General features: G+C 31.8%; 7 protein-coding genes across 7 annotated transcripts; 3 read left to right on the top strand and 4 right to left on the bottom strand.

The window, feature by feature from the left end:
- Positions 1 to 504: 504 nt before the first annotated feature.
- Positions 505 to 5,271, top strand: ELE39_002354 (Kem1p-like exonuclease; the record flags this gene model as incomplete). The annotated part of the gene is made up of 1 exon (XM_067345204.1): positions 505 to 5,271. One exon carries the CDS (start codon positions 505 to 507, stop codon positions 5,269 to 5,271), a length of 4,767 nt encoding a protein of 1,588 aa, XP_067201972.1.
- Positions 5,272 to 5,862: 591 nt separating this feature from the next.
- ELE39_002353 (adaptin AP complex subunit alpha ARM repeats) lies at positions 5,863 to 9,156 on the top strand (the record flags this gene model as incomplete). Its single annotated transcript, XM_067345203.1, has 1 exon — positions 5,863 to 9,156. The coding sequence occupies one exon, from the start codon at positions 5,863 to 5,865 to the stop codon at positions 9,154 to 9,156; it is 3,294 nt and encodes a 1,097-aa protein (XP_067201971.1).
- Positions 9,157 to 9,192: 36 nt separating this feature from the next.
- On the bottom strand, positions 9,193 to 17,148 carry ELE39_002352 (cdc39p-like C-terminal Not1; the record flags this gene model as incomplete). Its single annotated transcript, XM_067345202.1, has 1 exon — positions 9,193 to 17,148. One exon carries the CDS (start codon positions 17,146 to 17,148, stop codon positions 9,193 to 9,195), a length of 7,956 nt encoding a protein of 2,651 aa, XP_067201970.1.
- Positions 17,149 to 17,500: 352 nt separating this feature from the next.
- Positions 17,501 to 18,358, bottom strand: ELE39_002351 (AMP-activated kinase beta chain; the record flags this gene model as incomplete). Its single annotated transcript, XM_067345201.1, has 1 exon — positions 17,501 to 18,358. One exon carries the CDS (start codon positions 18,356 to 18,358, stop codon positions 17,501 to 17,503), a length of 858 nt encoding a protein of 285 aa, XP_067201969.1.
- Positions 18,359 to 18,536: 178 nt separating this feature from the next.
- ELE39_002350 (oligosaccharyl transferase stt3) lies at positions 18,537 to 20,705 on the top strand (the record flags this gene model as incomplete). Its single annotated transcript, XM_067345200.1, has 1 exon — positions 18,537 to 20,705. One exon carries the CDS (start codon positions 18,537 to 18,539, stop codon positions 20,703 to 20,705), a length of 2,169 nt encoding a protein of 722 aa, XP_067201968.1.
- A 154-nt stretch (positions 20,706 to 20,859) lies between these two features.
- Positions 20,860 to 22,390, bottom strand: ELE39_002349 (folate biopterin transporter; the record flags this gene model as incomplete). The annotated part of the gene is made up of 4 exons (XM_067345199.1): positions 20,860 to 21,744; positions 21,793 to 21,870; positions 21,914 to 21,987; positions 22,123 to 22,390. 4 exons carry the CDS (start codon positions 22,388 to 22,390, stop codon positions 20,860 to 20,862), a joined length of 1,305 nt encoding a protein of 434 aa, XP_067201967.1.
- Positions 22,391 to 22,532: 142 nt separating this feature from the next.
- ELE39_002348 (uncharacterized protein) lies at positions 22,533 to 23,585 on the bottom strand (the record flags this gene model as incomplete). Its single annotated transcript, XM_067345198.1, has 1 exon — positions 22,533 to 23,585. The coding sequence occupies one exon, from the start codon at positions 23,583 to 23,585 to the stop codon at positions 22,533 to 22,535; it is 1,053 nt and encodes a 350-aa protein (XP_067201966.1).
- Between the last annotated feature and the right edge of the window lie 101 nt (positions 23,586 to 23,686).

The following is a 23,686-nucleotide window of genomic DNA, read 5'->3' as shown; positions in this document are numbered from 1 at the left end:
AATTTCAATAAATAATGATTTTATTATCGCTAAAAACATCTTAAAAAATTATCTAGAAAAGACCAAACTAGTTGATAGTTCCACCAGATAGAACTCTAACTTTTATTTGTTTTTGAGTCAAAAAGTGATGGGAACGGGATTCGAACCCGCGAAAACTAGCACCTCGAACTAGCGCCTTAGACCGCTCGGCCATCCCACCTGCTCAACCCGGACTGGTGTTTATCAAGTCGCTTTCTCATTAATCAAAAAATTTCATATTCAGACGAATTTCATACTTTAAAGGATCCAAAATTTCTCAAAATTTGTTCCGTTAAAAATATTAGAATTTTGTCTGAATAAAAACTCAACAAGCAGTCTTGTATTGAGTGTTCTTAGATTTTTAGTATATTCTTATTGGCTATTCTTGAATCGATCTATGAAAATAATCGATAAGACGGAAATTTAATTTGGCGGTAGGATTGAATTTTTTTTTTTACGGGTTATTTTAAATACTATTGTATTGAAATGGGGATCTCTAGGTTCTATAGATGGATTTCAGAAAGGTATCCTCAAATTAATGAGGAGATATCGGATGGAATTACACCACCATTCGATAATTTATATTTGGATGTAAATGGAATTGCTCACAATAGCGTGAATTCCAGTGAAATGTGCACTCCAACTAATGGAATTAATTTGTCTGAAAAAGGGTCTCCAGAAATTTGGGCTGCTATTTTTAGATATATAAATAAGTTAGTATACATAGCTAAGCCTAGAAAATTGCTTTATATTGCTGTTGATGGTGTTGCTCCCAGAGCTAAAATGAATCAGCAAAGAAGTAGAAGATTTAGATCCGCAAGGGATTCGGAGCTTCTTAAGACTATGGAGAAAAATAATTCTATTGATACTACGAAAAGTAATGTTTTTGATTCAAATTGCATAACTCCTGGCACAACTTTTATGCATGAGTTGCGAAGACAATTGGAATTTTTTATCAATTATCAAATACATACTGATTCATTATGGACAAATTTAGAGGTTATTTTAAGTGGAGCTGACGTACCTGGTGAAGGTGAACATAAAATAATGGATTTTATACGTTGCATTAAATCCCAAAAAGATTATAATAACAACACAACTCATTGCTTATATGGCCTTGATGCTGATTTGATAATGCTTTCTCTCGCATCTCATGAACCACATTTTTCTTTGTTGAGAGAAGAAATAAAATTCTCAAGTTCAAGAAATTGTGAAAGTAGAACAGTTTGTACAAAGGAAAAGTTCCAATTTTTGCATATCTCTATTTTGAGAGACTATATAATAAATGATTTAAATCCAAGAAATTTAAGCATTGAAGAGTTAAATTTATGCTCTGGTTTCAAAACTGGACTTAACAATGATTTGCAGGATCGGAGTTGTATTTGGGATGATGTTCTGATAGATAGTGAACGTCTTATCGATGATTTTATTATCTTGGGTTTCATTGTTGGAAACGATTTTCTCCCTCATATTCCATTTCATACTGTTGATCAAGGACTAGCTAGAATAATAAGTAGCTATAAAAAGTATTTGGCTCATTTTTTTTTATTGAAGTTAAGTAGTTCTCCTTGGATACTTGAAGATTGTGGTAGAATCAATTATATAAATTTATTAAGATTTTTAATTTGGCATATTATATCAGAAAAAGAAGAGGCTGAAAAACGTATTTCTAATCCAGATTATTGGAAAAAAGTTATCCCAGACCGAGATAAAATTAATTCAGATTTAATAGGGGTTCCAAGGTTTATGAGGTCAGACTCTATAGAACAAGATAGCTGCAGGGCAAAGTGGCAAGAAACTAGACCTGAAAATTTTAATGTTATGCGTTGGAGGTATTATTTTGTGAAGATGGCAATAAATATCGATAAGTTTTTCCCAGTAAATTCAGATTTTCTAAATCTAGGGAATGTTAAATCTAAAATAGATTCTAATAGAATAACGACTAATTCTATTGAAGACATTGTTTTTTGTTACTTGGAAGGTTTGCAATGGGTAAGCTATTATTATTTTAGAGGTGTCCCTTCCTGGAGATGGTATTACCCTTATAGATATGCACCGTTTGCATGCGATATTGCTATTGTTCTAAGTTTTTGGTTGCAAAATAAGAATATTTCACCATTGAGTAGAGATGATATAGTTAATTATGGCTCCTCTAAATTGATGTTTATTCATACAATGTACTCAGAGGAGATCAAACTTAATGGGCTAGCATTTCGGTTTATTAAAGGAAATCCGTTACAACCATTCGAACAGCTAATGGGAGTACTCCCTTCAAGTAGTAAGGATCTTTTACCAAAACCATTTAGAAAGCTGTTCACTAATCCAAGTTCACCCTTATTAAGTTTCTATCCAGTTAACTTTGAAGTTGACATGGAAGGTGTCAAAGTTCCATGGGGTGGTGTAACATTAATTCCTTTCATTGATGAATTTCTTTTATTAGACTCAATTACATATGTTCTTTCAAATTATGGTTTTTACGACTCCGATTTTAGAAATTTTAAAGTTAAGCAAAAGACTAATTCTGAATATGAGCTGAAAGATCGGTATAAATTTTATTTAAAAAAAAATGAATTAGATAATTTAATTGATATAAGTACAAATACTCACTCATCTATTATTAATGGTTCGCAGTTTTTGGATATTGAAGATGTAACAAGAAATCAGGAAGGGATACCATCTATTTTCTATTTAGATAATTATGCATTACCTACTTCGAAGATTGAAAGTACAGTGAGTTCATATTTACCTTCCATCACTAACTCAAAGGTCGTTTCAAAACCATTTTACCATCCAGTTTTTCCTGATGGTGTATCAAACTTCCCCAATTATCTACTAGATAATACAATATTGCCTTTCGGCCGATTTCCAAACTTTTGCAGAATTCCTTATAAAACTTATTATAATTCCGGGATAAATATTTTTGGGGCTGAAAGTAGCAATGAATCAATTTTTTCTTTAATATCTTCATCTCATATTTCAAAGGATTTTTTGAATAAACTTTTCTTACCTTCTATTAATACAAAAAATCCAGGTATAAGAATATTGGTTGACTATCCTAGAGTGAAGGTTGCGGAACTTGTTTCGTTAAAAACTTTCAGACATATAGTTAGACCGAAGCTGTTGACGAAACCTGTTATTGAACCCAATTATAATCCTAAAGAGTTTATTCGTTTATTATCTAATGAAAATTTATTTCTAAGGAAGCGAGGAATTGTTCTTGCCCCCTCAAATTTAATCAATGTTGATGAAGAATTGCTTTCTATTTCAAAATTAGTTAACGGTAAAGAAATTATAGACTCTAAAGATTTGGACGCTGGGTTTAACAATTTATCTGATCCAATTAATTGTCTTGTTGAAGCTAGAGTTGCTGAAAGTAGTTACACTTCTGAGAGTGGTAAGGTTGAATTTAATTACTCAAAAATATCAAAGCACTATTTACTACCACTAATAATATTATATTCAGATATAAAAGAGGGTAATACTGAATGCTTTAAGCAAATTAATGAAATCAATTTGGGTGACAAATTCCTTTGCATTAATAAAGAAAATCCAAACTATGGATGCGTTGGTACAATTATAGATGAAGTTCAAAGATTAGTGGTATTTAAAATCCCAAAAGACAAAATTAAAGTAGAACAACTTCAGAACAGAATCTTCGAATATGCCTTGGAAGACTTATCTTCTATACAGTGGTTTTCTATTGAAGATGTTGCGAAAATAATATATAAACCCTTGTTAAATTGTTTAATGTTAAAGTGTGGTTTGGATGCTACTACATCTCTTAAATATATGAGTTATTCAATATTGTTTATTAAAAAGCTCATTATTGGGCCAATTCAAGTGAAGTGCAATGATAATACCTTGCAGGAAATATCTATGAACCTTTTTAAATTTGAGAATAAATTAAAAAATAAGTTTTATTTACCGCTATACAGTAAATTCGTAGACCAAAATTCATTTATTACATCATCGAATACTGTTGTAGGGTTTGGGACTCCTATTGTTAGCAATGAAACAATAAAATCTATAATAGAATACTTGGAACTTTTTCCTTGTTTTGTTTTGGTTATTTTTAAAAGTTTGCTATCATTAGATCAAGGACAATTAATTGAGACCGGGATAAATACTGAAGGAAAAGGTGATGCCTACTCAAAAGAAACCTTGAGTGTTGACAGTAGTAATGAAAAAACTGAGAACATATTCGTTAATATAAAGAAAATACATGTTAAGGATATTTACACTGATTTAAATGATTCAAAAGATCAAGACTTCAAATTTAACGTAATGATTAAGGTAATTAAAAGCAAATTATATAGAAATGTACCATTTTTATCTTCACAAACTAATTCAGCAACAATGCTTCCTTCAACAATCTCTAGATTGGAAAGACTAATTTTAAATTCTAAAATTGAGACAAAAGATAGCTACATGGATTCGTCAAAATTATTTAGAAATGAATATTTTAATCAGTCAGGAAATCAATTTAACTCAGGCATGAATAAAATAATTTCAAGATTTGGGTATCCACTGGGGACTAGGGTAGTTTATACAAAAACTAATAATGGATTGCTACCTTTTGGAACAGTTGGAACAGTTGTATCTGTATATTGCGGAGTTAAAGTTAACAAGGAGCATTATCCTTCAACAATTCTTGATATTTTGTTGGATGAAACACAAATTAATGCAAATAATTTGAATGGTATGTGTTCTAAATTAAGAGGTATCAGTGTTAAGTCTTCTGAGTGCATTCCTTTGCTACCATATATTCAGAACCTTAAAGATGAAAATCAATTAGAGATAATAAATAAACAAATAAGTTATTTTGATTCTCAGTTTAATCATAAAACTGAGAAAAACAGAAAAAAAAACGATTTTAGTGATTATTGGTTGAAAAATCAAAATATTGGTTTAAAGCAAGTGGGAAGAAAAGAATTATCAATTAAAGATAAAAAATATAACTCTAAAGTAAAAAATAAGAATAATGATCACTCAGACCCAAGATTTCAAAAGGTAAAGAATAAAGCTGAAATTAGACATGAGATGAATTTAAACGATCATCCCATAGCTGCCGAATTAAAGTCATTTTTATCAATTAATAATAGTAAAAGAAAATACGGATTCGATCACAAAAATTTCAAAAAGCTTGAGAATAAGAAAAATAAGAATGATGGAAGCCCCAATGGACTAGAGGCTGAAAAGAAAGCTGCAAATTCTTTGGAGTTTAAACTTAAGCAAATATTAAAGATTACTTAGTTTTTTTACATAAATTTAATTGTTTTCTTATAAATTTTTTGAGTAATTAAATTTAGAAATTAGGAGCTAAATAACCGTAATATTTTTCGATAGATAGCTACTAGTTTTAAACTTTGAAGCTATATCTTTAACGAAGTTGACTAAAAATATTTGATTATCGCTTAATATTTGAATGAAAGTTTGATATTTTAATACTTATTTGATTTTTTGATGAAAAATTCTTAAAGTTTAATTAGTTAGATATTTATCATCCAAAAAATATCAAATCGATATTAATAGAAATCTTAGTATTAAGCTATTATTATAAAATAATAATCCAACAATCTAATTTTTTGAAAAAGTCAAAAAATAGTTGAATAATGCACGAATGTTAGGAAATTTATCAAGTTAGAACAATAGAGTTAATTAAAAATATTGTTAAACAAATTCTATTTATTTCAGTTTTTATTAATAATTTGATGTTAAAGCATTTCTACCCGCAGCAAAAAAACGTTTTATAAGGCCCTCACAAAATAGTGGTTGATCTAAATAAAGTATGAAACTAATTTAAATAAATAATAATATTCTCATATTCGTTTTTATTAATATAACATGGAACTAGTTGAATATGAGATTTCTAATTTAAAATCGATTTTGGGGAAGACGAATGACAGCTATAGAAAAGATCGCCAACTAACTCTAAAGGATAAAGAAAAAATAATTTGGAGATTAGCATACATAAATGTAATGGGTTATGAAATCGACTTTGGTTGGCTTGAAATTTTAGAGTTGGTTAGTTCAGATGTTTTTGAATTTAAACAATGCGGATATATTGCTGCTTCAATCATTTACAGAGGGAATTTAGAATTACTTAGATTATTGATAAATACAATAAAGAGTGATTTAAATAATTGCTTTGAAGTATTAATGGGAAAGGAAAAAATTTCTGATAAATCAAAAAATTTTAGTCCTTTTTCAGCAGAAATAGGGAAAAATTATTCGGGTAAAAATTGTAATGTTAGAAAACAAAAAATCAAAAATTGTTTACTTGCATTGAACTTCATAGGCAATTCTGCAACTTTAGACTTTGCAGACAATCTTTTTATAGATGTAAAGAAACTTGCAGAGATACCTGTTGAAAAACAGTTTAATGACACACATATTGTCAGATCAAAAGCAATTTGTTGTTTAACCAAGTTATTTCAATGTTGTCCTGATCGGTTGAGGGCATACGAATGGGGAGAAAGACTAATAAAATATTTTCAATTTGAGAGAAGTGCTGATTGTCTAATTTCTCAATGCGTTTTTATCAGAAATAGTTTAAAATATTATGCAAGTACTGATTACTTGGATCCAAAAGAAAATTTTGAAAAAAACCCAAATAAACATGAAACAGATCATTCCGTACTTATTGATGAAAGAGAAATAATAGACTCTAATTTAAATCTTGAATTGGTTAGGAGTTGGGAATTTATCGTTCCAAATTTAATATTTACTCTTTCAAGAGTCAGGTTATACAAAGAAGTTAAAAATTGGAGATTTCATAAAATTCCAATGTTTTGGCTTCAGGTTAAGCTAATAGGAATTCTACAATTGTTCCCTGAAATTAATAACGATTATTTTGTAAATTACAAAATAAATAAGATAATGGAAGACGTATTTTTTAATGCGATCCATGCAATAAAATCAGTAAATGAATACAATTCAAATTTTAGTTCCACCTGTGATGAAATTGAATTCCAATGCATAATTGGTATTGCTGTAGAGATGACGAAATATATCAACAGAACTTATAATCAAGAGTTCCCAGCTAATATTAACCATTTAATGGGAAAATTTATTGAAGGTTTACTATATATAGATAACAAAGATTATATTTCTATTTCTATTTCATTAATTTTCGAGTCTAAAACAAATAGAGCAGTTGAAGAATTAATTAAAAAAAATTTAGTTGCATTGCTGAGATTTATTTGTTCTATTGATGAAGATGCAACTTTGAATTTATTAAATATTTTTTCATACGTTTGCAACAAAAATAATTGGGTTTTTATTACAAAGGAAATTCTTAATGGAGTTATCTGCAAATATATATTAAACTCTGATAAATTAAACAATAAAGAAATTCATAAAATACAAAAATGCTCGAGCGATTTTTTTTTTCCAGCAAAAGCTAAAACATTATTGGAGGAGATAATTTTGTCAGTTTGCTATACAATAAGAAGATTTTCAAACAAAAATGAAGTTTCATTCAAGACAATTAATATATTGTTTCAAATTCTCGAGAAATCTTTACTTGATCCGAACCCTGGATTTGATGAAATTACAGAAAATACCCTTTTTCAGTTGATAGATATTCTGTTTGATTCTAGATTGAAAAATGAATCCACTGATTTGACAGAAAAAGCTAATGAATCACTTGGAAATGAAATTAGTATTCAAAGATATGTAACTATAAAATCATACAAATTATTAAATAAATTGAAAAATTGCGATCATTTCAACCCAAGATCTGGAATTAGATGGTTATGCTTTATATTGGGTGAATATGGACAACTAATATCAAATAAAGTATCAATTATTCAGCAAGTTGAAGTGTTGTTAATTGTTAACGACACATTAAGTGTCGATTCTAATGATGATCAAATTCCACTAATAAAAAGTACAATTTTGCTTTCTTTTACGAAGCTTTATTGTAATTCTGATCATGACACCCAGAATCAAATCTACGAAGTTCTAAAAATTGGAGTTGGAAACAGAGGTAATTGTATTGATTCACCCGAGTTTTTAAATGCAATTATTGCAAATACACAGTATAGTATTACTCCTATTAATGGCAATATAACTCCGGTAGATGGGCTATCACAGAATAATTCGTCTCTAAGATGTAGGGAACAATTATTAAATGGAGTGTTTATTCAAAAGAATAGCTTTTTAGTACCTAAACAATTCAATAAGTATACAGATGATGGATATTGTAGTAGAAATAGCTGGCTTTCCTTATGCCTCTCAAATAAAGGGATTTTATATAATTTTAGCCTATTATCCATTGGTTTTTCAAATGGAAATTTTAAATATTCTTCTGGAGAGTCAACAATTATTGTAAAGATGGGAAAAGACGAGAAGAAAAATAGGAAATTTAACATAGAACGTATTTCTACTTTATGCGAGGAGAAAAAATTAACTACAAAGAGCTCTAATAATTCATTTCCAAATATATTTGATTCTACATCGCAAAACCTTCATGTTGAAATTTCTAATGAAAAGAATAAAAGTTTTGATAATGAAGGAACGTTTGAAAAAAGAATTAATTTAATTTGTAATGGCCCCTATCTGAATCCTCCAATGATTTCGTTGTTAGTAAGGGTTGTTTCAAACTCGAAAGATGAAATTTTGGGAATAAATGAAAAAATTGAAGAAATTGACGCAGATAGTAATTATTCAAAGTTGATATGCATTAATTTTAGGCTTCCAGTAATACTTACGAACTTTATGGCTCCTACAAAAAAAATGGGTAGAGAAGAGTTTGAACATTTTTGGGAAAAACTTACTCAATCTTCAGTAAAAGGGATCCTTGGAGTTTCTTCCTTCGAAATTCCAATCTATATGCAACTACTAAACTTTTGCATATATAGCGCAATTGATAATTTAGATGATCCAAATGTTTCAAATTCAATGATTTATAGCGGAACATCTACTTTATATTTGTCTAGCCGTAAAAGAATACCCTGCATGCTTAAAATAATACCTTGTGACAACAAATACAATGAATCTTGCGGGGAAAGTAAGATAAATGCCAAGGGAAACAATGAGAAGTCAATTGAAATCAGAGTAAGATCAAGTTCATTAATTGTTGCAAAGATATTGAAGCAAATAATATCGACTTATATAATATCTAACTTTAATTAAATAATAAAATAAATAAATTAAGAGAAAAGCTACTTCTCATGCAGGATTCACTGAACTCGTCTTATTAGGGCCTTGACCTAGACAAGTTTGTGCAACAGACTGAAAGAGCTTTTCAACTTCCGGAGCCAAGTGTACGAATGAACAGTTCCAGAATGCATATTTTGGATTCTTAATCAACTCAATAAATGTGATTAAAAGGCCCCATGGGTGTGGTCTGTGTACGATAAGCCTTTCTAGAAGTATCCTTGTGATTTGTTCCTGCACAATAGAGTCATTACTTTTGGAAAACAACCACAAAATAAGCGAGCTAAAGTAGTATGTGTAAGAATTAGGATATCCAAGAAAGTTTGTCATTGCAGATATGAGCACAAAACGTCCTTCCATATCCAGATCCTTGCAAAGAAATAAAATGATTGAAAGAGATGGATCTTCCAAAGTATCTAACGGATCACTCTTTAAATTTACCGTTTGATCTAATTTCTGTGTGGATTCAATTGAGTTATTTAATGGATCGGAATTAATGATATTATGCATTCCATTGTGAGAGCTATCAATATTTGAACTAGAGTCATTTCCATTCGGGAGATATATTCCAATGTATAGCAATAAACCTGTTATTATTGGGAAAGAGTATTTAGTGCCGCATTTAAGTGCCTCATCCTTCGGTATTTTAATAATTTCTGTAATAAGAGGAAGGATCGATACATCTCTGGTAATCCAGAATTGATCTATATTTGCTTTTAGATCCTTATGCAAAATATAAACACCATAGTTTGCAATCATCCTAGGAATTAGCTTCATCTCAGGAAGATTTTCGATTTTCAAAGTAGGTAAAAATGGATCAGGTAGTTTCATGTTTCTTGGGAACGCGGATAAAATTAAGTTCCTAATTTGTATGCAGTTTACAGGTAGAACATCGCAGAAACTGCAACTGTAGTCACAGAGAAACTCTGGAAAATCGTGTAGCAGTACCAAAAGGATTCGTAGTAGCGCACCATAAATTGTTTTAATGTTACTTGATAGCTGTACACTTCTCAAAAATGGTGATATAAAAATAAAAAGTTGTAATAATAAAGCTTGGTACGGTTGCCATCCTTTTACATGGCGTAAGAGATATGGAAAGAATCGATTACTTGAAATAATCTGAATCCAAGAATATGTAAATCCGGGGACTCTATTAGGATTTAGATATTGAAGGTGATGGACAACACTTAGTATGCAGGTGAAGTGTATCATTTCAGTGTTGAATCCGATACTTTCGTATTCTTGTAACAGAGAATAGAAAATTCTGTAGTATGGCCTTTGATTAAAGTTGGGCGACTCTGCACCTTTATGAATAATTCTAGTTAGTATAGATAGGAATTTGTGCGTTATTACGACTGCAGCCATTTGTTGTGGATCTACATACCTTGCCATAGTTGTAATCAACCTTACTAATGAATCTATTGGAAATGGGTCCATATTATTGCGAGGATCAGTATTATTTTCCGAATTAGAATTATCTGTGTTTAAATCACCTGTACTATGGTTTAAACTTAAATAAACTGCTCTTTCAATACATGCAGTAAACAATTTTTCTGTAGTGTCATCCATTCTTAATAACCCTTGTCTAGAAAGCCTCTGAAGAAACAAATTTCTGTATGGGTTATTACGTTCGGAGCCTCCAACCCCATTGAAAATGGTTATTCTCAGTAACAAGATCCATTCATCAAAAATTATGCTTATTCCTTTCATAGTATCGGGGAGTAGTTTCATGGGGATAGGTAGTGCAATATATCTTGGGTTTAATACTGTATCTAAGTTACACTGAATTACTGAACAAAAGTTCAAAATCTCCGGGCATTGGTCACCTATCCACATTTCATGAAAAACAATTGATTTGTTGGATTCTAACTCCAATAAAATACTCTCTACTTTACTTTTAAGTTCCCCCAAATTAGTTGTGTAAGGGTAAGGCTTATAATAAAGTCCTGGAAGGACTATTGGTATTGTAGAAATATTACTGTTTTGGAAGGCCGCAGTATCACTTGATAATCTATTCAAGTTTTGAGTGGTGTTTGGTAAATTCTTAGTAATTGGATAGTGCCAATCTTCAATACTTCTGAAAAATAGTTTGTAAATAAACTCAATAATTCGCAAACATCTACTATTACCACCAATTGCCGAATTAGTATCATTTAGTGTAGAAATTACAGTATCTAAAATATTCGATAGAGAAGCATCAAGCTCACCCGATGAGATGAGATCATATCTCAAAGCCCCAATTACAATGTCAACGGAGTATTTTGGATCCTCTATAGTGTAAATAAACCATCCTATTGCCTCTTTTCTAAGCTTCAACCAGAATTTTGAGCTATAGAATGAAATTTGATTACAAAGCGCCAGGAATACCTCGATGTGTAATAAAGCTGCATCAAAACCAAGTGAGGAAGCAATACATCTACTTGAGGGGAGTAGACCCGTTGTACTTTGCTGAAAAGCGGCACCCGCGTCAAAAAGCGTTTTAAATAATTTTTGAGAAATTCCAATTAAAACATCTTCTCTATGTGATGCAGATTTTCCAATAGAGTGTAATACTCTGCACAAATAAAATAAAATGTGATCAGATTGGAGAGAAGATAAAACAGAAAGAACCGGATGTGCTGTTGATTTGGGAACATATGGGGTAACATTAGATCCCAGCGGTTTTGAGCATAAAATATTCTGATTAACAACTATACCTTCGTTTAAATTATTACTTACCGGAGGAATCAGTTGTTTACAAAAAATGGGAGGGTATAGGGCAATTTCGCGTATTACATCCTTTATTTGACCCAAGCATTCGTCGATACGCATCATCAGAGGTAAATATGCCAACTCAAAAACAAGAGGCACTCTTACGGGTTCTGGGGGTTGTACAATAGTTGAGGATGCAGTGTTTATTTGAGACTGATTAGAAGAGGGCATTTGAGAGTTAGTATTATCATTCCTAACAGAATTGAAACTTTGGGCACCTTCAGGTTGTTGTGAATACAAATTTGTACTAGAACTGTTCCATTGTTGAGTTAGGCTTTGGTTACCAAAGTGATCACTAGATCCATGTTGATATAAAGGTATTATTGTTTGATTAGATTGCAAATTATTTTGTAACTCATATTGGGTAAAAGGTTCTCTTCTTTCTAAACTTCTCATCAAGGTGAATTGCAAAAAATCTTTATAAAGTTGCAAATGCCTCATAGAATTATGTTTGTACTTTAAATTATCTGGTAGTGAGGACCAATAAGCAGCAGAATTCTGAGTATTCGGCCCTCCATAAAAGTCTGTGTCAACAAATTGATGCCCAGACTCTCTTGATTTCCTTCTTGCAATAATCCCCGGAGAGATGACCTCATCTAGCTCTTCTATAGCTTTTTCAACCACAGCCTGTTCGATGATTTGACAACCTAAATCAATATTATCACTACAAATAACTTGAACAACCTGTTCAATCAATACATGGTCTTCACCATCTCTTGATGGTGTCGGGTGCAATACTTGTCTCAATTGAGCAGTGAATGCGACCCTAAGGGGCTCACGGCATGCTGCAATAGCCATAGAACCAGATAGAGCGGCAACCATTAGATGTGCTGCTCTTTTATAAATATTTTCATCAGTCTCAAAAGCAAATTCCTTGCCAATAATTTCTCTAGTAGTAATTGCAGCAATTCTGACTGATCTTGGAATTACAACTTGTAGTATTTCTCTTATTGATCTGTCTAGAGCTAGTGGTACCAAAGGCCTAAGTGATGGCTGTATCTGAAATAATACAATAGAGGGAGAAATCAGTACTTTATTGGCCCAAAATTGTATATCGGACGATGGAATCTGCTGTTGAGTTTGTTGGTGTATCATCTGGGATGAGTGGTTAGGTGGCATGAAGGTTGAAGCAAGCTGTGTATCACCAATGTTGGAACCTAGTTGATATAAGCTGGCAGATGGATTTAAAGAGCCATTAATTAGATTATTAACATGTGGACGTTCAAATGAGCTTCCTACAGTTATGTGAGAATTTTGCTCATTTTGGCCTTTTAGATAAATACTATGCCCCCTTTGCTTTTCGTTTAGAGTCTTATGTTGCTCAATATAGTTTGCATGGTTGTTAAAACCTAAATAGTTGGACTTACCAACGTAATCATCGAGATTAAGCTCTAGTTGTTTGAATAAGAGTTCTACCTCGAACATATGAGAATTTGTGTTATTTGCAAGCGAATGAATTTCTGCCAGAGTAAATAAGATATTATTTGTCCAAGGGTTTGGTGGATGATAATAGCTTCCTTTAACGTTTTCCAGTATTTTACAAATAAAAGGAAGAACAGAAGCGATAAAACCTTTTGAATAACTATCTACAAGTACTTGCCTGGGGTTCAGGTATTTGTGGATAATAGGACGGTTAATCCCAATTGTAATCTGACCTAACCAGCATCCTAAATGGCGTAGTACATTTACGAACGACGAAACCTCATTCAATATGCTTGCATAGCGCAACAAGGCCTTAATACAGTCGTAACTAGCAAGTGTAGTAATTTCAATTATGTTTATTCTACTTTCTTCTCCATTCCCATTGTGAGTTAGTGGTGTTTCTAATTCAGCTTTTTCTTCAAATAATTTAGTTGATTTTTTTGGCATCAATTTATCCAATTTAATCAAGAAGTTTATGTAAGTAGAATGGTTATTCTTTTCCTTAGATGCTCTATTCTTGACAAGATAAAATGCAAACCAATGACAATATTCAGGGTTTTTATTTAAAATATCAGCCATTTCTACAGCTTTAGCGTCAATATTTGTGCTCGCAAGTGTATTACATATAGTGAAAATATGTTCAATTACATTTTCTGAGGGGGTTACAAGAGTGCTGAATATTTCAGGATCATTCATCAGTTTTTCTAAACTGCCCAAACCAAAGCCTTGGAGTTGATCAATTGTAATTCCGGTTGGAAGCACTTTCCTTTCCGAAAGATTTAAAGTGATAAAACTTCCGAGCTTGTTAATAGATTTACTTGGTTTATAAGCGCTTTCAACGCTCTCCTTTTGTCTGTATTCAAAGTTAATAATCTCTGGATGTGTTTTTGAGACAATACTATCAGGTCTTGGAGGAGGATTTATGTTCAGTGACTCAAGTATACTCTCTTCAATATATAACTTATTTTTTAAATTTTCTGGAAGAACGGCAATACAAGACTCACAATAAGTAACGTATGGCTCTATTGCATGTTTTAAATGCTGAGACATATTAATTATTGCAGAGAGAAACTGAGGGAAAGAAATAAATTTGTCAATGAACATTTCCATGGCAAATACTCCAAAGCAAAACATTTTGGTCCAGTGGCTTTTTCTAAGAGCTTCAATAATACATCGTAATACAAACACTAATGCATTTCCGGATGAAATAAGCAGATCTTCTCTGACTAAAATCCCCAGAATTTCGGCAGTAATCTTAAGTTCTGGATTAGGATACTTAGGATAAGATCTACATTCATCAAATAAGGTTTGTAAGAAAGTATTGAAGATTTTGACATTTTTGCTTGGGTCATTTGAAATGGAATGCATTTTTTTTAATTCAACAGTTAATTCGGGGACAGTAATTTCACCTGAATAGCATTTGGACAAAAACTCGTTGACTTTATTTACCTCAAATACATTTCCTTCATTTTCAATTTCTGAAAGTTCAGAACTACAATTAATTTTAGTAGAGCTTTTATTTTCCGAATCCTTTTCGTTTACAGAAGGGTTTAACAGAACTTCAGAGTTAGAATCTTTATTAATATAGCCCAAGGAGTTTTTATCTTGTAAATTATTTGTATCTTTAATCTTTTCAAACTCCAGTAAAGCATCGTGAAGCTCAGAAATTGGAGAGCTCTCATATCCTTTAATATTTGCCCCAAATTCCAAAATTGCTTCTTGAATCGCGAGAATAGAAGAGGAGCTAATACGCCAACAAGAAAACTTAAATGAGGGAGTTTCAAATGAAGAAATCCAACATTCCTTAGGCTGATATAGCTGAGAAGAACCCAATGATAAATTTCTACGAACAACTCTAGCAGCAAAAACTTTAAAACTTGCAGCTTTATCAACAGGGAAAGAAGGGAATGATGTTTTTCTGTTTACCAAAATAGTTTGAAGTTCAGCAGAAACATAAGTCATGTATACAAGCCTAGCCCGGATATAGTCCATAATAGCAATAATGAATAGGGGAGTTTCAATGTTTTCATCCTCCAGTTCCTCTCTAAAAAGAGTAAATAGGACATTAACAGCGCAATTACTAATTTCGTCACATATATTAGAAGATAGTCCCAATTCAGAATTTTGAGATATACTAATTCCAGAAAATACAATATCTATGCAGAGAAACCACCAATGATAATAATCAATCGAGTCGTGAGAATATTCTAAATCTTTCAATAAATCAGGCTGATCTCTAGACAAAATTCTGGATAAAGAATTAGAAACGTTCATTTTACAGAAATGAGGTAAAGTCTTCCATTCGGAGTCCAAAAACTTCCATAAGTAATCCCGCGAAAGCGAATTTAATTTCGAGATGAGGAGAGTGGACGAAATTCTGTAAAAGAATGAAATTATACTAATCATGTCTCGCATAAACTGCGTTTGGCTGTTACCATTCCTGGATTTTTCCGAAGAAGCAAGTATAATTTGCATAATTGCCCCAAAACGAGGACCAATATCATATTCTTTCCCATGAGAAGTTGGAACTATTTTTGAAATAGGAAATAAAATAAACTCTTGAGCACTAGAAACTGCCATTTTAATCAGTGTAACTTTTGTGACTTCATTGTTTGGTATTAATATATCAAATGACTCGCTTATCTTGCCAGCTAGCTCACTAGATATCGAAATAGTTTGAGGGAAGTCATCATAAATTGCTCCTAGAGAAGAGAGTAAGCCAATCGGTGAATATTTTGGCATCTCATAAAGAATAAGATGTTTAAGGAGTTCCAGTAATTTCTGATTATTAATTCGATTAATTACACGAATAATTGCCATAAGCAAGTCATGACAAATTAGTAATCCACACGAACCTCTAGTATGAAAAATTCCGATTTTTGGTAATTTGGATTCGAGTAGATCATCACACGGGGTCCCAAGTAAGCCATCTTTAAGGAGTTCCAAAAGAGATTCATCTGATTCAAACATTGAAATAATTGAATTGTGAATCCTTGGGCTCGCATCTAATATAATTGAGTAGTTACTCATATTTGTGTAGACAGAGTCAAAATTTACTGTATTTTCAATTAATGTATCTTCTAATATATCATTTGAATAGTCATTTTGTTGTAGGTTATAACTCCTGTTATTGATTTCATAGCTCATTTTACAGATTTTTAAAAGAAAAAGAGCTTGAATGTCAGAATTTTTCCATTCTTTTAAAAAAGGATCTAATTTATAATACAGTTCGTTAAACTTTGGGTTATAAACTCTATTCTCATCCCTTCGATATGATTCGCCAAGAAGTGAACAGAATAATTCAAAGCTTCCATCATCATCAGTTAGATCTAATAAGTCACTGTTGTCAATAATATCATTAATAATATCACTCCAACTAGCATTGAATTGCTTATTCTTGGACTCCTGAATTTTCATTATTTTATTTATTCCTTCTACAAACACAGAGGAATTCCAGCCCAACCTAATGTCTTCTCTAGAATTCTGAACTAATAAATTTTGATCATTTTTGTTATTACTCAATTCGTTCCATCTAGCTCTTAGAACTTCGGAGAAATCATTATCGTTTTTTTCTTTATACTTTGAGCCCTTATTGTATTTTGACGTATCATTTAGCATGTAAATAAATGAAGTAGCAATTTCATGTGTAAAATTATTCGAGTTGTCAATCCACTCCAGAAGAATTTTATCAAAATTCTCTTGAATAGATGTGCTGCTTGGACCAATTTCCTTCATCATTTCAAAAAGCTGCCGCTTGGGAACATCTTCTCCACAAGGGAGACTCTTTTCCACCATTGTGCATTAATCTCTACACACTGCAAGAAATACTAGCAGATGATAATTAATATTACTAATTTAACAATTTGGATTCCCTCAATATTTTTTTTCTATACTTGTAAATGTAACCGCACTCTCGTCTCTCAAGAAAAAGGCGCTGAGAATTTGACATTAAAAAAACGAAGAATTGAGCTACAGGTAATGAATGAATGTCCTAAACAAAAGTGCATTAGATTCGCTGTTACACAAAAATCTAAATCCGTTAAAGTATTATTGAATTTCGCTTATTTTAGCTTATCGAGATTGTAATATAAAGTGTTTTCACATTTTATACATTATTATTTGATAGTATTCTGAATTTTAACACATTCTATCTAAATATTGTAGCAAATATTTCGGCCGTTGTGAGCAATCTGTCCAATACGTAATTATCATAATGAGGATTGTTCTTCTCTGAGTCGGAAATGCCTTTCGAGAGGCAATTTGAAATATAGTCGTTTTTCTTGCAAATTAAAATAGGATGAAATTCGTCAATAAATCTGAAGGATACATACAGTATTGTAGTAAACTTTTGCATACAGTGGTCATTTTGCATATACTTTTCTTTAAACCAACGTTTAGTCACGCAAAACGTCACTATGTGAGTACCGAAGATTTCTTGAACAAGAGAGTCATAGTAAATATGATTTGAAATACAATGAAACGGAATATGGATGCCATTAGCAGTCTCAAGTGGGCATCTGCTCTTACCTAAAAGGATCGGCAATGCTGGTGCATCTACAGGAAACTCTATTGGGAGCTCTTGATGGAATTCTTGGATTTCGTAATGTATTTTATCGCAAAATATTGAATAATATGGAGCTTTATATCTTCTTAAATCTATATAATTATTTATATATCCTTCACTGTCTGATTCAATTGGGTATTCCGGAGAGTATCTCCATTCTCCATCCACAATAAATTTGTAGAAATGAACATCTCTAGTAAGCTCTATTGCAATTATATGATCGTGGCCACTTTTAAACAATTTGTATTCGTCCTGCTTTCTCCAAGAGTTAAAACTACCAGTGACAAATACTTCATCTCCACCAAATGACCATCTTATAACGCATTGTATATTTTCTAAGTTGTGGCCATTCATATGATCATTAGTGTAATGGTAATTATGCTGTTCATTTAGGTTATTTATTGAATCTAAATTTGTTGATTTCGATGAACTAATTCCCATAATAAATTAACATTCAATTTGCGCCATCAAATTACCTGACGGAGGCACACAGCAACTTTATATTTGAGACATATTTATTAAAAGCTATAAAAATTAAGAAAAAAAAATTTAAAAATTCTCACTTAATTGTAAGGTTCTTGATTATTTAGTAATTTTCTTTGAATGCTGAAATTTAATAATGAAGGAAATAAGCTATAAAGAACCAGAAAATGATTACAAAGAGAAATCAATATTTGAATCAGCTGGGAGAATATCTCCTGTATTATTATTTCTATCTGTGGTTTTAATTATGGGACTTTGTATTTTTGTGAGACTTTTTGCTGTAGTGAGATATGAGGCAATAATACACGAATTCGATCCCCATTTTAACTATAGAACTTCGAAATTCCTGTCAAAACATGGGTTTTATGCATTTTGGAACTGGTTTGACAGCCGGAGTTGGTACCCTCTTGGCAGGATTATTGGGCAAACTCTATTCCCTGGCCTCATGCTCACTGCTGCCTTGATGAGATATATTGCGCATCAATTGGGACTTCTTGTAAGTATTTTACATATTTGTGTTTTTACAGGACCAATAATCTCAAGCCTAACTGCACTTGCATCCTACTTGCTCACTTTTCAAATAACTAAAAGAAATGAAACTGGAATAATGGCAGCTCTTTTTACGGGTATATCTCCTACATATCTAAGCAGAAGCGTTGCGGGAAGCTATGATAATGAAGCAGTTGCAATTTTTGCTCTTGTATTCAGCTTTGCACTGTATTTAAGAGCAGTGAATGATGGCAGAATATTGAGTTCATTTTTTGCAGCCCTTGCTTACAATTATATGACTATGAGTTGGGGTGGATATGTATTTGTAATCAATACAATTGCAATTTATACGCTAGCTCTTGTATTACTTAACAGATTTACATACAAACATTTTGTGGTTTATATTGTATTTTACGTTATCGGTACAATATTGAACCTTAATATTCCATTTGTTAATGTGGGTGCTATAAAATCTTCAGAACACCTTTCATCACACTGTATGGCGTTTCTTGTAGTATGCGTTATAACATTGAACTCTTCAAAATATATTCTGAGCACTTCTTCAAGTCAAATACTTCTAAAAGCTACTTGGATTTCTTGTTTTTTGGTCTCTAGCTTTGCTTTTCTGGCATTGACATTATCTGGAAAAACTAGATGGGCAGCAAGAAGTATGACTCTTTTAGATCCTACATATGCATCTAAGCATGTTCCTATTATCGCATCAGTCTCAGAACACCAAGCAACAACATGGTCGCAGTATATTTTCGACCTCCACATCACTGCGATATTTTTTCCTCTTGGAATACTTGTCTGTGCATATTCAATTTATATTTCACAAAAAAAATCACCAAAAAATTCACCGTTCCAAACATCGCATAGTACTTGCACTCCCGATACTGCAATATTTTTAATTGTATATGGAGTTCTTGCTGTATATTTTTCTTCCGTAATGATTAGGTTAATGTTGGTTTTTGGCCCTGCAGCTTGTTGTCTCTCAGCAGTGGGATTTTCTTTTGTACTATCGAGTTTAATAGGTAGAAGGCAAGCCAAGAAAACCACTTATGATAGCGGAAATGAAGGGAAATGGGGTGTTCTCAGATTATTTTTTGTAATAGTAATGTTTTTGCTTTGTGTGAGTTATGTTGTGCATAGTGTTTGGAGTTCTGCTGTAGCATATTCACATCCATCAGTAATTACTTCAAGTCGACTTAGAGATGGAACAAGACTAATTCAGGATGATTTTAGAGAAGCATATTATTGGTTAAGAAAGAATACCCCTTATAATGCGAGGATAATGTCGTGGTGGGATTATGGATATCAATGTACTGAATTAGGCGACAGAACAGTAATAGTAGATAACAATACCTGGAACAACACACATATTGCTACGGTCGGGCTTGCATTGGCGTCTCCTGAGGATGAAGCTTATAAGATAATGGAAAAGCTGGATGTAGATTATGTTTTCGTTGTTTTTGGAGGATTTGCAAAATATTCTTCGGATGATATAAATAAATTCTTATGGATGGTAAGAATTGCTTCTGGAATTTATCCTCATATTCAGCAAAACGATTATCTATCAGATAGTGGGCATTATACAGTCGGGAGAGATGCATCGAATGCAATGCTTAATTCTCTAATTTACAAGCTATCGTATTATAGGTTCTCCGATCTCCAAAAAGATGGCTTTGACTTAGTAAGAAATTACCACATAGGTAAGACTCAATTTTCGCTTACTCATTTCGAGGAAGCTTATACAACGGATAATTGGGTTATAAGAATTTACAAAGTAAAAAAGAAAAATAACCGTTCAATATAGACTTTGCATAAATTAAAGTTTACCATTAGCATAGAAAGTTATTATCAATTCTAAATAAAAACTCGTTAAATATTTTTTATTTAATTTCAATCATTTTAAGGATTTTGAATTATACTTGATTTTCTGTGTTTTGAATTTCTTCTTCATTCACAACCTAAAAAAAATTAATTTGAAGCATGGGAAAGATATTATAACTAACCAAATTTAGAAAAAGCAGAGGCAATAGAAGGAATGCGGATGAAATCCAAATTAATAACCCCAGATTTGAAAAATTGAATGCAGTAATCCCGAGTGAGTATGCCAATCCTGCGGAAATAACTTTTGAAACCCCTGTTCCAAGACTTCGTATTGACATCATAACCGCATATACGGACCCTTCAAGTCCTTTTGGGCAAAGTTTTGTGGTCATAACAAGAAGTGGTAATAACTGTATTTCCGCGATCGCTTCAATAAGGAATCCGCCAGATAATGCAAACATTCTATTTGAGATTCCCATGTTTAGATTAAGCCCTGTGACTAACACTAAGGGTATAATATAGATTGGGATTGAAAATAAAGTAGTCCATAATAGTATTTCACGAAATGGAGTTTTTTTAAGAATAATTCTATATAACACAATTCCAATTATCCCTGCAATACCATACGTCAGTCTTAAACTCCCCATAAATGTTGGTGAAAAGCCAAGCCTGTTTGTAAAATAAAAAAACATTGCGTCATCATAGTCTGGCCCTGCAGTATATGTGAAGATATATATTGCAGGCCCCCAAATTACGGGTCTCTTCAAGAATTCTTTAAGTGAAAATAGCTGGTTCTTTGCAGTGAGTTCTTCAGTTTGTTTTTTATCGTCCATTATCAGGCTAGCAATAAAAACAAACAATGGGAATATTGATGTTGTAAGAAATATCGCTTGTTTACTGTACATATCCAGCAGCGAACCAGAAAAATATGCTGTTGTCAACGCACCCAGTGCCTTTGAACCAAAATAATCAGAAACAGTTTCAGCACCACCATTTATTCCGGAGGTTTCTACAACTAATGCCTGTTTTTTAAAGAAGTTTGATAAATTAGTTTATATGCAATTACTTACCTCAGCAATACTACTACAAAATGCTGCACTTATTGATATTAGTAGCAGACAGGTTGCAGCTTTAAATACAGTATCAGCCTAAAAATGTTGAATCGTTATTATAAATTTAGAATTAACTTACATTTGTTGCAAGCAGCAAAAAGCCTATAACTTGAAGTATTGAAAAAAATATTAAGTATGGCTTCCTCCTCATTCCTATAAGTGCGTTATGCGAGTATATATATAAAAATAAGCCTGAATAATTGTAATACTTACCTGCAATGGGTATTGAATCGCTACAAAATGCTTTAAGTAATTTATTTATACTTCAGAAAATAGTTTTTAGCTTACCAAATAAAGGTTTCAAAAACCAAGGTATTGCAGGAATTGCGTATATTACCGATACTTCAGGTGGAGAAAGGTGTAAATCATCTTTCAATAAATAGTAAATTGCCAGAGTTGCAAGATGAGTTAGTCCATCCGAGAATCCAACCAAAAATATTACGAACTTGGTGATTGTAATAGACCCAAGTAGTGACGAAAACTTTATTGTGCTCGAAATGGTTCTTTTCTCGTCTAATAATGAAATAATTTCATTTTGATGTAGTGTTCCATCCATTTTAATATAAGTTTATTATTAATAAGAGATTGAAAGTGGATAATTTATTATTACTGTAAATAATTAATGCATGTACTAATTGATAATTGCATGCATGCACATGCAACCTATGGATCAGGAATTGACATTTAATTAACATCTATCAAAAGTCTAGGTTTTTGTTGTTTCTGAGAAACTTTAAAATTGAAACTCTTTCTTCCCTTTCAAAAAAGCTCCATGCTATTACCCACTTATTGTGTTTACCTTGTTTTAGGGTAGTATATCTAACTGATCTCAACTCATTGCTAATGACTTCTTTTCCTAGAAAATTTCTCAAAAATTTCAAATTTTTTAGTTTTGAAACTTGGGAAGTGTACCAGATTACCCTTTTTGAAAAATTTTTGCTTTCGAAATACAATTTCAAGATAAATTGAGATTCACCTCCTTGAGTTATTATCTCGTGCATCTGACAATTCCTGAGTCTGGCAGGGTGAGTACTCGTTTCTGAATCCTCAACTGAATCGTAATATGGAGGGTTGCAGATAGTGAATGAAAATTTTAAGTCTTCTATTTCGGGTCTGTTAAGTATCCCGAATAGTATATTGTCTGGATTTTCTTGACACAAAAGCTTTATACAACTAGAAAGATTATTTTCTTTAATTATTGTATCTGAAACTTTCAGGCTTTCAATTGAAATATCTGTACCAATCATATTCCAAGAATAAATTTTATTGCATAGAAGCGAAAATACGCAGTTTGCACCAATTCCTATATCAAGTCCCAAAACATGTTTTCCTTTAGGAATGAACTCAGCAAAACAGTCATCTGAATTAGTGTTAATATCTGTTATTGCTTTTATATCGCTCTGGAATCCCTTATAGTTAACTATTTCTGTATTGTAAAAATGCTCCGGAGTTAAAAGGTCGGAAATAAAGTGTACATAATTAGCTCTAGAAGGGATAGTTGGTATCAGGAAGTTATCTGGTATATCCCAATTAATATTATATCTATAGTGCAACAATACTTTAGAAATAGAGTATAATGTTTTGGGGTTATTATAATTTATACGTATTTTACCATTTATTATTTTGATGAATTTTTTAAACTCAGGGTATCTTTCAGATAGAAGCAAAAAATCATCATCAACGTGAACATTCCTGTGATGCAATTGAGTTACTCTTTTTTGCTGGATTTTAACATTATTAGTTTGGCCCATTTAAAAGTATTCTTAAAATAAAAATTGTAATAATAGTTGTCGATAAGAAGATAGCGATATAAATAAACAGTAGAAATACATTATCTTTGAAAACTCGTTGA

Source organism: Cryptosporidium sp. chipmunk genotype I (genome assembly GCF_004936735.1).
Source record: "Cryptosporidium sp. chipmunk genotype I strain 37763 chromosome Unknown contig_26, whole genome shotgun sequence".
Taxonomy (NCBI): Eukaryota; Apicomplexa; class Conoidasida; order Eucoccidiorida; family Cryptosporidiidae; genus Cryptosporidium; species Cryptosporidium sp. chipmunk genotype I.
Note: the sequence above shows the minus strand (reverse complement) of the source record. Positions and strands in the feature narration are given on the sequence as shown.